Source organism: Emys orbicularis, chromosome 7, assembly GCF_028017835.1.
Source record: "Emys orbicularis isolate rEmyOrb1 chromosome 7, rEmyOrb1.hap1, whole genome shotgun sequence".
In the NCBI taxonomy this organism is placed as follows: Eukaryota; Metazoa; Chordata; order Testudines; family Emydidae; genus Emys; species Emys orbicularis.
The window spans coordinates 14820864-14836440 of record NC_088689.1 but is presented as its reverse complement, the minus strand read 5'-3'; the positions used below and the strand labels follow the sequence as shown (position 1 = coordinate 14836440).

The 15577-nt window shown below is 38.0% G+C and overlaps 1 protein-coding gene across 1 annotated transcript in view; it reads right to left on the bottom strand.

Annotated features, from left to right (window-relative positions):
- Window positions 1-3241: 3241 nt before the first annotated feature.
- ENO4 (enolase 4) overlaps window positions 3242-15577 on the bottom strand; it is a 34154-nt gene continuing 21818 nt past the window's right edge. The window contains exons 8-13 of the mRNA XM_065408574.1: window positions 12311-12478; window positions 10147-10272; window positions 7350-7545; window positions 6022-6089; window positions 5341-5458; window positions 3242-3453 (exon numbers count right to left, since the gene is read on the bottom strand). Of these exons, the coding sequence (XP_065264646.1) occupies window positions 3242-3453; window positions 5341-5458; window positions 6022-6089; window positions 7350-7545; window positions 10147-10272; window positions 12311-12478 (888 nt within the window). The remainder of the gene's footprint in view (window positions 3454-5340; window positions 5459-6021; window positions 6090-7349; window positions 7546-10146; window positions 10273-12310; window positions 12479-15577) is intronic.

The window sequence follows — 15577 nt, the reverse complement described above, 5'->3', positions numbered from 1 at the left end:
ATGTGTATTTTCCTAGATAATGGGTTACTCACAATATTGTTTTTTAATTTTATCAAAAAAATCCCCCCCCCCCCTTTTTTTTTTTTTAGTGTTAACAACTGGACACTTTGTAAAGGCCAGTAAGGGACTGATCCAAAGACCACTGAAGTCAGCGGAAAGGCCCCCCCTCTGATTTCAGTGGGCTTTGGATCAGGCCCTAAGTAGGTAATCACAAAAAAGTACCTTTCCTCATTTAGACTGGGTAATATCAATAAAAATCAGTTTTAGAGACACTGCCTTAAAAATGTTTTGATACCTATTTAATACAGGGCTTCTACTGATCTCCTTCTCACTAACATCTCCACACAGGCTATTTTAAAGCACAAACGTGAAACGGTCTCTCCAGTAAACGGTTGACACGAGCAGGGAAAACAGGCAGTGCAGTTTGCCAGTTTGGTACCAGTTTTGGTAACTGTTTCTAAATTTAGAATGTTAAACTGATGCTTCCTTAGCCTTTGGGAATTGAAACTCTGTTAAGATCTGTTCCCACTTCCATTGAAATCAATGGAAAGACTCCTATTGATTTCAGTGGAGTGAGGTCCTCAATATAGAGTGTGATAGGAAAATAATGAACAAGGCCCAATCCTGAAAAGCTGTGCCTATGTGGACATTTCCACTCACCCTTTACTAGATCACAGTGTGACAGTCCACTCCTGCACATCATTACACATGTAAATAATCCTTATGCATAGGAGTCCATTGTAGTCTGGCTTAATGAGCCAACTCATGGTCCTCAGCCAACTCCCGCTGAAGTAAATGTAAATCCTTTTGAGCTGAAGATGAAGGACGGGCCTGTGGTTAATGCACTGGGTTGGGACTCAGGAAATCTGGATTCTGTTCCCAGTTTACTGACACAGTTTACTATATGTTGTGGAGCAAATCACTTAATTTTTCTGTGCGTCAGTTCCCCGTCTTGTTCTCCCAACTTTTGTTCATCTTGTCTGTTTAGATTGTAAGCTCTTCAGGGCACGGACAGCACCCAACACAGTGGAGATCTGAAGTTGGTTGGAGCCTCTAGGGGCTACTGTAATAAATAATAAATGTCACTGGACTCCTTTGAGTAAATGTATACAGGATTGGGGCTCTCTGTCAATCTTGCAATTGATCTGCACTCAGAACTCCCATTGACTTCAAGAGCAGGTCCAATATTACTAATACACAAACTTACAACGTGATCTTTGTAAGCCTTATACTGTGGTGGCATGAGTTGTGTTATCATGTGAGTACCACATTTTATCACAGCCCTTCTTTCCAATGAAGATAGAGCCACAGGTATATAACTTACTCTTCACTACCAATCCCCATTCCTTAGACGTTTTTAAAAATCAGCACAATATTTCACTCTACTTGTCTACTACATTGAACAAACAAAGGTAATCAGGGATTTATTTTTTAATTTAAACTGAAGATTGGTGTTACTGATGTTGAGTGGTAATATACTTGTATGCACTATTAGATTTTTTTTTTTAATGCCCATAAGAAACAGTGATAGTATTTTAACTATTGAAAAGGATGAATGTGTTCAGTTTGTTAGCTTGGCTTTGCATGGAGCTGTCTGGTGCTTCTCTTTTAGAAAGAAAATGATAGTCATGAATGTGGTAGTTGTGCCTTTTTTTTTTTTTTGGCATGTTTGCTAAGCAAATCTTGGGGTTGATCTAATTAGTCAACTAAATGTATTTCCTAACTTTGGGGAAATTTGTCATTTTATTGTATATCTACATTTCTGTGGTTTTTTTAGTAGTTGATTTTACACTTAGGTATCTGCTTACACTGAATTTAAAATGTAAAATTTTATAAATGTATTTTTCCTCAAATTATTACTACTGCTGTATATGTTAACCGCAAGCTGTCCTAAAACAGAAGTTTTTTAAAAAAAATACTTCTTTTATGTAAACTATTTCTGTTACATTGATATAAATTATCTTTTCACTGTTGCTTATTAAAAATCTTAATGACAGTTTCCCAGACACTGTGAAGTCTTGTTGTTGTTATTCCTTACTTGAAAATGGGGTAACCTCTTCTACCTGTGCAAAGTGCAGCTCTTTTTGTCTACACTTGGGGTTTACACTGATGTAACTGGCCATCAATTACTAGAATCAGGGCAAAATTCCTGATGTACACCAGGCTGACGAGAGGTGTTGAGGATGTGTTGTGTGATGAAATAGCATAACAGTCAAGTTTTTTTGTTTTCATAAAGTGTTTGCTTATTACTTGTCCATAGTTTGTTGTTATATATAAAGCTTAGGCATCATTTTAAAATCAATAGACCGTTATTGTTTAAAATAAATATAGTTATGCAGAGTATAGAGAAAATAATGCTATTAAAACATTCAGTACTCCAAAATCTTGTTTTAGATTTGATGGGTAAGATTTTCAAAAACTTCTCACTACTGACCTAACTCTGTTTCTGCTGAAGTCAATGGGAGCAGAGATAGGTCAGTGTGGAGCTGTTTTTGAAAATCCCACACAAAGTATCTTCAGATAAGTGTTATGGAATATCTAAAATAAGAAATGATGTACTCTGTAGGATTATTTTGTGTTACAAATTTACCCTGGCTAAAATATATACAAAGAAATATAAACACCTATTTTAGTAGTGCAGTGTCTTATAGCAGAATTATAGAAACAGGGTGAGTGAAGTAATAGCTTTTATTGTATCAACTTCTGTTGGTAAGAGAGACAAGCTTTTGAGCTTACACAGAGCTGCTCTTGGTCTGGGAAAGGTGTCACAGCTAAATACAAGGTGGAGCAGCTACATCAGAATTAGAGACTAATAAAACATGTGCAGGTACAAAAACTATCAAAATAGGATGAGTTTGAATGAAAACAAAGTACCGGTAATCACTGAACTTCAGGCATTTAAAAGTAGTTTATTGTAAGTTAGATGTAACAGGGTAGAATTAATGGCAATCAAACAAATCAAGTTTGATTCACTGAGAATTCACTAGAGCTCTCGCCTTATTGCATCTGCACAAGGGGGAAATCCTTGCAACCATGTGGAAACTTAACTATGGTTCCATACAAGCACATGATTCCCTCGTCACAGATCTAATGGCATCATCAGAACCGAAAACTCCAAATTTAGGATCCAATCCTATGTGGTGCTGAGCACCTTCAACTCCTATTAACTTTAATGAGAGCTGAGGACGCTCAGCACCTTGATGGACTAGACCTTTGATATCACCTTAGTGCCAAACAGTCATTAAGGAAATATGGATGGGTCCATCTTGGTAGCCTCGTTGAGATGCAGTGTACTCCCATGTAAGGAAACAGGATTTTGGTCCTGGGCCAGCAGAGGCTGAGAATGCTGTGAAGGCCATGGGTCCTGCTCTGTGGGAGGGAGTGCATCGAGAAGTTCTTCTGCTGTTTGTGCCTCTTCAGCAAAATCAACAAATTCATGGTTTTCTCCTGAACCTGCAATGGAAAAAAAGTTTCTTGATTGTTCTAAACAAATTTGCAGACACTACACTAGATTTAAAAAATATAATCCCAAATGATGCATGTATTATGTTTAATTTATGTAAGTACACAGTTTTAATATGAATGAAAACTCACTACCTCCCTTGGGTCTGATCTGCAACTGACAGAGCAGCTAGGCCAGATTGTTAAAGGTATTAAGGTGCCTACAGATGCTGATAGGTGCTTAATGGGATTTTCAAAAGTGGCAGGGCACCTAACTCCCAGATGCCTTGGCACTTTTGAAAATCCCACTAGACACCTATCTGCATCTTTAGGTGCCTAAATACCTTCAGCAATCTGGCCCTTAGAGTCTAATGGGGCTAAATGCAGGTGTAGCAGTTCACCCCTACACTGTTGGTTGCAGGATCAGAACCTTGGTCTATAACAGCCTGAATTGGTTAATCTTCAGGGCACAGTGATAGGTCTATCCCTTCTCCCTGATCTATGTGGAGATGGGAGTAGTTAGGTGGATGTGGATTTTGCTACTGGGGTTTATTACTGCTAGAGCAGTGTTATCTGCAGGAAACTGCTGAAGTTTATGAGGTGTATTTTTAAACATTTGTCAATGCTTGGTATCTTTTGTTTAGTGTACTAAAGTACTGCGTACTAAAATACTGATGAGCCAGTTAAGTTCATACCGCTGTAGTTAACTGCCCCATCACTTGAAATGCACATAAGAAAGGTTGTGCTGCACATGCATGTTCAGCTAAGTCCCTTTCCTAGTAAAAGGGACATGGTGAACTTATATTTGGGCTATTATATTACTATATTTCTGTTAGTTGTTACAGTTTTTACATATGTGTAAAGTAAACTGATTTCATTGATTTTTTTTTTTCATAGTCCCAGCCAAGACCAATGCAAAACATGGTGGTGGTAGGGAAAGTAAGTAGTATATATATATTTTTAATAATCTGAAGTGTTGTTAATAATAGGTAAACATTTTATTTACCTCCAAAAAAATAAATTGGCTGTGTTCCTTTAGCTGCCTCACCCTCTGAATTGAACATAAGGAAGGCTATTACACTTGTAAAGAACATGTAGAGTACATGGGTGCTGTCAGTTATACATATCTTAGACTAAGAAAAATCTAGAGTTAGTGCAAGTATAAAAGAATGAAAATATATCACATGCTACACATGTGAATATAAAGTTGTGTGAAAAAAAATTGAGATATTAGTCAAGAAATAATACGCTATCAAAGGGTTAAAGATTTTGGGCTTTTATTCTCTCACTTACACAGGTAAAAATCAGGAGTGACTCCACTGAAGTTAGTGAAGTTATACCAGCATAAAACTAGTGTGAGAGAAGATGCAGGCCATGTCATGCATCCTGGTACCTATAAGGAGCACAGCTAAGGTTGCACATGCATCCTTAACATTAGCATTTCCTGACTTTTGAGTGCTTATTCATGCAACCTGAACTTTTTCAACATCATTTTTGTAAAGAATATTACTGTGAAATGGGTTGTAAACTGAAGCTTTGGTTGCGACACATCTGCTTTTGGCTAAAATTTTCTGTGAGGAGAAACCTTAATTTAATTTAATTTAATTTTTATCTTATTTTTGCCAACATGGGCTTGAAGATTCTAACCAATTAATTCTGCTGAAAAATGTGATGTAGGCTACTCCTCAAGAAGGGGACTATTTTAACATTCAGGTAAACAGATAATCCATTAGGACAACAATATATGTTGTGGCAAGTGCCATCCTAGTTTTTTGTCATTGCTTATTTATAGTCTTTTCATTCCTTTTCCCTCCCGTGGAGCAGTTTCAATCATTCCTCCTGCAATCTTTGTTCTCTTATTCATTGCAAGCTGAAAACAAGTAAGAAAGAAGCTCATACGCAGTGTTCCATTCTTGGCCAGTTCTTCCTCTATAGCAAGAAGGCGGTTGTATTTGGTCACCCTTTCTCCACGGGAAAGACCTCCCAACTTGATAAACCTGGCACTCAGGCCAACAGCCTTAGGACAAAAAAGTGCATATTTTAAAATTCCACGGTTTAGCAATGAAGTCACTTTCTTCCTAGTTATTTAACTTGGTGTCCTAAAGTAAACCCTACTCACAATAATACTTCTCATCTCTCTATGTGGGAATAAAACCTTCCTTTAATTAAAGATGTAGTTGGAGTTGCACACTAATCACTGTCATAAGAAATGAAATTTTATTTGCAAATGCAATGTCAATACAAAGAGATCAGAGCTAAGATGTACTATGCAAGATTGTTGTTACTACTCAGGTATAATTTCAGTAATTCATTTACATTTTTACAAACTAATGCAAGCAAATAGATAATACACACTTTTAAGTATGTTCTCTTTATCCTGCTTTGGCAATTTTCTTGCTTTAAAAAAAAAAAAAAAAGTTCAAAGATTAACTCTCTGTAAAAGGTGACTATCTAAGAAAAAAAAACCTTTTAATAGATTATATGCCTTACTCAAACACAGACAGCCTTTCTCCTAAATACCAGTTCATGATAAAAGCAATGGTTTAGCAATTCTGAAACTGAACAGCTTTCAATACATACCAGATCTACAAGGCTATCATCAGAAGATTCTCCAGCTGGACTTCCTAATATGGCAATATGTCTTTGACCTATATAATAAGAGTTTTTAGCCTTCATTAGTAAATATTTTATATATTTCACAAAAATATAGATTTCACTTTTTATACATTAAGTCCTTTGGCTTGCTCTGAGGTTAAATACAAATAGGGGAAAGATGGAGTAAATGTTCTCCTGATAGAAAAGTACACATTAATATCAGTTTAATTGTTGCAATATAATACCTGTCTGAATTTTTATTATTTCTCCTTTTACCTTGTTAAATCTACACCTCTACCCCGATATAAGGCTGTCCTCGGGAGCCAAAAAATCTTACCACATTATAGATGAAATCGCGTTATATTGAACTTGCTTTGATCCACCGGAGTGCGCAGGGCCCCCCCGGAGCACTGCTTTACTACGTTATATCTGAATTCATGTTATATCAGGTCGCGTTATATCGGGGTAGAGGTGTATTTCCTTTCAGCCTGGCTAAGGTGACACCTAACATCTGTGCTTTAATTCTTATAACTACTACAGGCTAAGTTGATCATTCTGGCAATGTATTCCAGATGGTAGAATGGGGTTCTAGGTACTGTATTCTAATTCTAAATGTATTCTCTAGCATAGCAGAAGTGATTCCTCTTCACTATGAAAAGCAGCCCTCCCACCTGGTGTGATTTAAATCCTAAAGCTCACTATTCATTGATTTTTGACATGGTGGTTTTTCATTTTGTTTTATTTTAGGGAGGAGGGGAACAGTTAGATATATAAAAATGCATCCATCATAAAGTCTCTGGGAACATATAAAGAACAAAATACGATATTGACAAATGTAACCCCCCCCACAAGTATTATGTACAGTAACGACCAAGGGTCAATAACAGAGAATCATTAATTTATTTGTCTAGACTACATTTGTGGACCAATCTGGTTTTGTTTGTTTGTTACAGGCAACATTTCAGCTTCCTCCAGTTCAGCTTTTGTTTGTTTTTCAGTTCTGGTGTCCGAATATATAAAGTTTAGACATAGCTTGAAAATACATACACATTCAAGACATGCACAGTATGACTCAGGTACATTTGAAGCACTGGAACATATTATAAGCATTCCTTAAATATTTTCAGAATATATGAACTCCTAAATATATTTGGCAATCAAGCCATGAGTTTTAATTTCTTTTAACAAGCACATCCTAAACTGTCAACTGCTGTATTTAAATGTGAAATATTACATATTTATAGATTGCATAAGTGTAGCTGTCTTATGTATTCATTATAGGGTTTTGAAATTCAGACTTTTCCACTACTCACCATCTAGAAGTCGGGTAAGTTCTGTGAGGTCAGATATCTTGGTTTGATTTGTATATTTTATTATAAGACCACTGCATTTTGGTACGTTTATATTTTGATCCTCCACAAGTTTAGAAATACTTTTGGCTGCATCTTCTGCAATCAAATAACATCTGGAACCAACAGTATTACATATATTGCTCCATTGCTGGCCATCCTGGGTAAACAGTAAAGTAAATGATTTGTTTTCCTAAATTGTCCTTTAAACAACTATCAAAAAAAATGTTGAGGGGTGAAAATAAGGTGGGGAGGGGGAGCATAGGGAACACCAAGCGTGAAATCGTTACCTCACTAAAGTTGATGGCAAAACAGCCATTGACTTCAGTGGGACCAGGATTTTGCCCCAGGGCTATCATTCACACAGAGAAATTATTTTTATTAGCAGACACAAATCAAATATATCACTGGCATTTTGTTTGGCTGTAGGGATTTTGCTAAAGGCAAGAAGAGAGCTAGTCACAGGTAAAAAGCATCAGCTAATATATTACTGCAAAATGAATTGAATGTAGGAGTCTGCTACCCAGATTACTCTCCTGCAGACTTGGTTAAAAGAAAACTAATGGAATATAAAATGCAACAGAGGGTCCTATGCTCCCAATACTTCTGTTAGTCTTAAAGGTGCCACAGGACCCTCTGTTGCTTTTTACAGATTCAGACTAACACGGCTACCCCTCTGATACGGAATATAAAATAGTTTCCAGTCACTTGATCCAATATAAAATAAGGCTAAATAGCTAGAAATTATTTATTTTAAAATCTCTATCTCATTTAAATCTGAAATAGTGAAACAGGAAGTAGCCATATAATCAGCCTGATGACATGTATCAAGGCAGGAAGATAAGAGCTGCAGTCAGACTCAGAGAGAACAGCAAATAAAGTTTGCCTTTTTTCTGTTCACAAATTATCTGTGAATAGATTGTAAAAATTCTCAGATGTATTTGAGATTTGTGAATTTCCTCAGTTCATAATTCTTGCTCTACCAATCACACATACAGAATCTGTATCTGTAATTAGAAATTTGCACTATGTAGGGCTCCAATTCAGCAAAGCATTTAAGCACATGCTTAAGTCACACTGAAGTTAATGGCACTTAAGCACATGCCTAAAGTTTAGCACTCACTAAAGTGTTTTGCTGTATAAGAATGGACGGAAGAAATGGGTCCAGATTAGTGATACTTCTAAAATGCTCAAATGTTTGTGGCAAAGCTGTGTTGTGAATAAGCTTTGTCATTTGTTTTTGTTAAATACTGAACTATTTTAAGCTGCCCCATATTCAATTTTTGATATTCTGCAGATTTTTATATTGAAAGCACATAACTTCATCACAGCAGCTGTCAGGGGAAGTTGGAAGTTTGGGCAGCTAAGGAACAATCTGGGCTTCTAGCACCTTGGGAAGGGCGTGAGTCAGTTTAGAACTGTGAGAGAAGCAAAGCTAGCTATACATTTCTGCTAGGATGATCAGCCATGAAATTGTTTTAAACTTTCATATTTAAATGGTCACCTTTTAGGTTTCAGAGTTAACAACTCATTGAGATGAATGGAGCAGTTCACTCCTCTCAGAGCTATTGTTTCAGGCTATGAGCAGATTCAGGAAGACAACATTGCATTGGTTTACCCTTGGTTCACATTTTAAAGGTTTTCTTCATAAGCATGAAGGCTAGAAAGATGCATTGTTTTTAAATGAAAGCTTAGGGATTTGGTGCACAATTCTTCTCCAAGGGATAGATTCCACATTAAATGATGTGGCTGCAGAACTGTGGAAAATATATTTACATGGCTATAGTGGGGTTTTTGTCTTTTTGAAATATGGCAAACCTAAATATTAACATAATTGGAAACAATGATAAAACCATTGATATTTAAATTTATAAAATCTGTCCCTTTCATCCATATACATATATCTTAATATCATATTTAATATTGTTCTACTTAATTATGATTTATTAATTGGCCACATCCATATATCTCTTCTAATTTTGATTTTATTGGTAGTTAAATCTAATGTTAATATACTCGAGTTAATTCTATGTGGTTCTACCACTCCTTTTAACTCTGTTGAGCAGCACTGTCAAATATAGGTTTATATTGCAGTATGAGTGTAAATGTTGGTGCGATAGTATCATAGCAACTTATTTCATTACTAAATGATTCTTAGGAATGTACAGCTATGTCTAAATCTTTTTTCCTGCTGCACAAGTAGTTTTTCACTTTTGCAATGCTTCTAAAATACTATATGAGCACCCAAGAAAGGATGTGTAATTAAAATGACAGTGGCTTAGCAAGTGGAATCTGCCAGAACTTCATTTTCATTTAATTCTTTAAAATGCATTATGTATTGTATATCTGCATTATGCTCACACTAATCAGGATTAATTTCTATCAAGTGTCATGTCAAATGTATATAAAGTAAGGGCCATTATCACCAATTAGTGGACATGTGAATAAAGTCTGACATCTATTTTCATTCTGTGTGTCTCCAAGAGAGTGAAAAATGCCACTTTTTCCTCATGGTTTTAATTTTTGGTAAACACATGCAAGCTCAGTGCAAAGAGCTAACATATGGCCTATGCATCACATATGTACAACTTAAGCTCTCAGAATAGGGATTAAGTAAGATATAGGTGGTGTATAAATGGTGTACTGGCCCTCTGGATAGGAGTGAATTTCACCCACGAGTGGTTATGTATGGCTTCTTATTTCCTTTAGAAAATATATTTCCCAGAGCATAATCTAAAAGCTTTCAAAATATCTGTCTTACCTCTTTCCTCAGGGGATCTATTAATGCAATAATAGAGGGATATTTATTAATTAGGTCCACATACATATCGACCATTTCATCAGGACTCTTGAGTGTTCCAGTCAGTACTTCATATTTTCCTTTGGTCTAAAAACATAAGTTAAATGTGTAAAAGATAAAAATGGTAGCAATTTTGTGGTAAACAATTTCCACTGCACTCATGCATATCCAGTGGCCACAAAACCCTCCCGAGGTGAGTGCAGGGTACACGGCCCTTATTTCAGTCCAGAGACCATTAGCTATTTACTCAGGCTTTGTGTGAGGTGGATGGCGTTTACCTCATGCTATTTTTAGACCTCTGCATGTCCTAGGCAGTGTTGCCAACTCTCGTGATTTTATTGTGAGCTTCACACTATTTGGCATTTTTCTGAAAGCCTCTGCTGCTGAATAAAGACACTGCACAAAAACTTCTGGGTTGTTTTTGGTTTTTTTGGTGAAAAAAGTTTCTAGCCCTAATGGGTGCAGAAAAAATCTTGAAAACGTGAAATGAGTGCACTCTAAAGGCTCAGAAACCAGAGGGCAAAGAAAAAGAAGCAAAATATATTGTTTTTATGCCATACTTATGATTTGTGAGACCTGACTCATGATTTTGGCACACCTGAGGTTGGAAATACTGTCTAGGTAGTGGTAGAATTAATGGCAGAATGCCAAACTACAGGAGACGTTTTAGCTTTCATCACTTTCACACACCATTAATGTTATGACAGTTCCTGTTGTTTAATCGTTTAAGGTTCTGTTCATTTTAAAATAGGATTTCTGGGTGTGCCAAATTGACCTCAGTTGGCACGGTTTCTGTTACACGCCACAAGCGTCTTATAAAATGTCTGATATTAAAGATGAAGGGTTTCTGTCATTGACAGCAAAACATTAAAAACCTCATTAAATACTAAGCCAGACAGAACAGGTATTTGAGTACATCTACGCTGCAAGAAAAACAAAAAGCCTGCAGCAACGCGTTCACAGGGCTTGTGCTACGGGACTAAAAATAGCAGTGAAGACATTCCTGCTCAGGTTGGAGCCTGGTTCTGAGACTCACCCCCAGCACTGGGTCTCAGAGCTCAGGCTTCAGCCCCTGCAGGAACACCTAGACTGCTATTTTTAGCCCTGTAGCACGAGCCCACATCTGAGGCTCGCTGCTGCAAGTGTTTTTTTGTTTTTGTTTTTACAGAGTAGATTGTACCCTACACCTTGATGTGTGTATAGTCTTAAAGCACAACAGGTGTTGTACAATAAAATACGGGGTCAGGGGTGGGGGGGAGGAGAATAGTGTGAATGGATTACAGCAGGAATCCATTACTTTGCAGAATATGAAGCTATTTAGACATTTAAAGGCAAGGAGGGGAGCATGGAATCTAGGCATATAATCTGCACATTGGTATGAATGAAGGCTCTTTTGGAAACTTGGACTCACATCCAGTTTAGATCATAAGTGAAATAAATTTGGCATGCTCCATTTAACTAGTAGTGAATATTTAACCATTAAAGCATTGCTACAGTTGACAAGGATTGATCAGAAAAGTCTCAAACAAAGAAAAATAGGAGTAATGCTGGCTGGCACAATTAGCCTTTCAGTGTTTAAATTCTAAAGGCCACATCCTGAATAATGGGCCACACCCCACATGAAAAGGGATGGATGACTTAGCCACAACTGTCCCAAGTGTCTCTAAAGCGAGCCACAGCTGCTACGCCAGGTCATAAGGAGGAATAGCTGCTATGGCCCAGTGTGCTTTGCTCCACGCAAGGTTTTATTCCCGGGTACCCATTCTGTTAGTAGGTATGGGTATGTCTCATCACACTAGCTGTCCCTTGTTCTCCATGTTCATGTGCAGAGTCACTACAGAGCTATGCTGCATAGTACACAAGTGGATGAGACAACTGAGTGGTCTCCCTGAAGCTTGCTTCCCGCCACTCACCCATAACATTTTCTGCTGTCTTGGGTGGTGCACACCACCGGGGGCTACATGTTCAAAGCCTCGTATATCAGGGCAGGGGACTTATCTTTGTTGTGTGTTTGTACACTGCCTAACACAATGTGGTTGTGATACCTATGTGCTACCGCAAAATAAGTAAGAAACAATACACAATCACTTTAAAATCAGTAAAAGAGATATTAAAAATAACTTACATAGTCCATCAATTCATGAGCAGCACAGTTTATTGCTAAATGTACATCTATTCCTAGTTCCAGACCTAGATTCCTGCAAGCTGTTTGCAGTAAGATCAGAGGTTGTTCTAGACTATCGCACCCTGTTATTAAGCACCCCAAATGGGATATTCTCTTTAAAACTGATGGCTGGAAATAAAACAGAAACAATGTCTATATTAACATATTTGTAGCTATAGGACAGTAGGATTTCAGTCAACCTCAGCTCAGAAAAATATAACGTTCTCCTCTCACAACTGATACTGAAAATCTTATGGACGATACCCTATATAAGGAGAGGTTACCAAAAGCTGGTCCATGGAAGGAAGGCTAGTCTGTGGAACTATGGCTGGTCCCAGGGTTCTGGCTCACCTGTTTCCAGCTACTATAGTTCATTAAAAGACCACCAAAATACCGTAAAAGCTCTCTTAATATTGCCTTTCCACATAAGCAAATTCTGTAATTGCCAAAAGTCTGTTATGAAATTACAAATGGGAGTTGGTCTGCACATCTGTGATTGCCTTGTGGATCCTCCCCACCCCCCAATCTCCATTAAGAAGTGGTGCATGCTATGAAAAAGTTTTCCTTGCTGTAGATTATGCCTTTTCCACACAACTGTTTCCTTGTTCCTTCCAACTGTCATTTAAATTTTAAACTCACTTCCCTCTCAGTTATCCTTGTCCGTTACCCCAACGTGACACCATTGGAACATTCAAGAGGTAGTACAGCTCTTTCAAGCCCTCATGAGGAAACAAAATGTTGCGGGAAATATAGCTATGTTATGGTCTTTATCGTGTTGAACATCAGGCAAAATGTTTCTGATGTGGGAATATACTAGCCATAAGCAGATTTGTACTAAATAAAGTGTCTCAGCTTTGCTTTGGTGCTTAATCAGCTACAAAAGTTGTGTTGCTTTATAAACTCTACTACTATGAATGTTATGTAATAAACAAGTGTTGTAGCTGTGTTAGTCCCAGGATATTCGAGAGACAATCTGGGTCAGGTAATATCTTTTATTGGACCAACGTCTGTTGGTGAGACAGACAAGCTTTTGAGCTTACATAGAGCTCTCCTTCAGAGACCTCATGGGACTATGTCTATGTAATAAATTATTCTTTCTTAACAACAGGTATATGAACTTCAGGCTCCCCCCGCTCTACCTTGATGTAGAGCCTCTGTACTACAAATTCATTTGTGAGTGCTCTGTCCCACAATGGAACTTGGACTCCTTCATGTGCAATAGCCCATGCTTGTCAGCAGGTTACAGCGCGTACTACTGAATATACTAGCAAGTATAGCTGAAATCTTAGACTGGTAAACTGATGCTACCGCCTAAACAGATTGAGCACAGCTGATCTGAATAACTATAATAGCTGTAGACCTGGGATTCTAAAGAATGACATCATGAGGTTGCCAAGGTAACTCAGCAGAACTGGGTTCTGTTGAGGAAGAAGTTAGTTGGAAGGTGACACAGTGTCTCTGCCTAAACTCAAGAGATCTTGAAGGAGTAAGACCCCTAAGAAGGAGCAGAAGACTAGCTACAGAGACTGAGTTGGGGACCTTCTATCAAATATAAAATTTGGAAAGATGGGTACAGTTCAGATTACTGTGAGATAGAGTCTTGTACCGGGATGGAAGAAGTGAAAAGGCAATTTATTTCATAGTTATCTAGATATAGCATTAAGATCAGAATATGATCCTGCAATGGATAGTGCATGAGTGAAGCAGTCCACCTGAATGCTATCATATTCCCAGGATAAGGCTTAAGTTTGTATTTTCATATGATTTCTCTAAATTGTTTCTTTTCAATTTCTTTATTTTTGCTTCCTCCTGAGGCCTGGTCTACACCTAAAACTTAGGTTGACCTAGCTATGTCGCTAAGAGAAGTAGTTAAACTGACCTAAGCCCCAGTACAGATACCACTAAGGTTACGTCTATGCTGCAATTAGACACCCGCAGTTGGTCTGTGTCAGCTGATTTGGGCTCGCAGGGATTGGGCTTGCAGGGCTGTTTAACTGCAGTGTAGATGTTCAGGCTTGGACTGGAGCCTGAGCTCTGGGGCCCTCCTCCCTCGAAATGTCTGAGAACTCAGGCTCCAGTCCAAGCCCGAACATCTACACTGCAGTTACACAGTCCCTTAGCCTGAGCCCGGCAAGCCTGAGTCAGCTGACGCAGGCCAGCCACTGGGTTTTAACTGCAGTGCAAACATACCCTAAGTTTATGGAAAAATTATTCCATCAACCTAGCTACCACCTCTTGAGAGGATGGATTAACTACAGTGACGGGAGAAAATGTCACTGTAACAAGTGTCTATAGTACTATGGGGCTACCGCAGTACAGCTGCAGTGCCGAAGCTGTGCTGTTGTACCATCTGTAGCATAGCCAAGCCCTTTGACATCCGTCTTTTATTTCATCCTTGTGAACTGTTTAAGTAAAGCAAAAAAGGTAGACTAAAATTCATCTGCCCTGGAAAACAGACTATGTTTGAACCAGGATGTAACAGGGACTGAGTCTTGAACTGCTATAGGCTAAATGAGTGCCTGCTAGCATTGTGTTATATACAGACACAAAGAAACAAAACCCAGAAGTCCCTTATATGGATGATTTAAATTACTAAAGAAACAAAATGTGCTTTTTGATTAAAATAGTATATTGACATTTCATGCATTATGGGGATTTATATACTGCACAGCCAACTCTCAAAATACCATTTTATCAACCTCTTCAGGCTAAAAAAGAATGAAACTAAAACACCCTTCTATATTAAGCAAAAGCCCCAAAACTTCAGTATAACAATCCTCACCCCAAAATCCATTGCTCTTTTAATAGCTTTGATTTTAATTGTTTATAATACCTAAATAGAAGCTTGACAATACAATTTTCTACTACTTTCAGAGGGGTCTGGTAAATCAAAGGTAGAGTGGTTTCCCAGGTAGTTGTGCTGCCAGGGATAGGAAGCAACGCACAGGGACAATCCTTACATGCAGTTGTCCCAAGGATCTATGTAGTGAGAGGGTCATGCTCTCTGCCTCCTCACTGGCCTCCCAAATCCCTCCCCTATGCATATGATGCATCAGGGTCTCCATGTGATGAACCACGTGGAGTACCCCCTCACGGGTTTTTTGGGGGGGAGGGGGCGGTGTTAGCTAATAGAATCCAAAAAACACTTCCTATTAGATTATACAAAATGTGTCCTATCTGGAATTTAGAAGTCTTGACTTTGACCTTTTAAAAAGGCCACTGTCAATG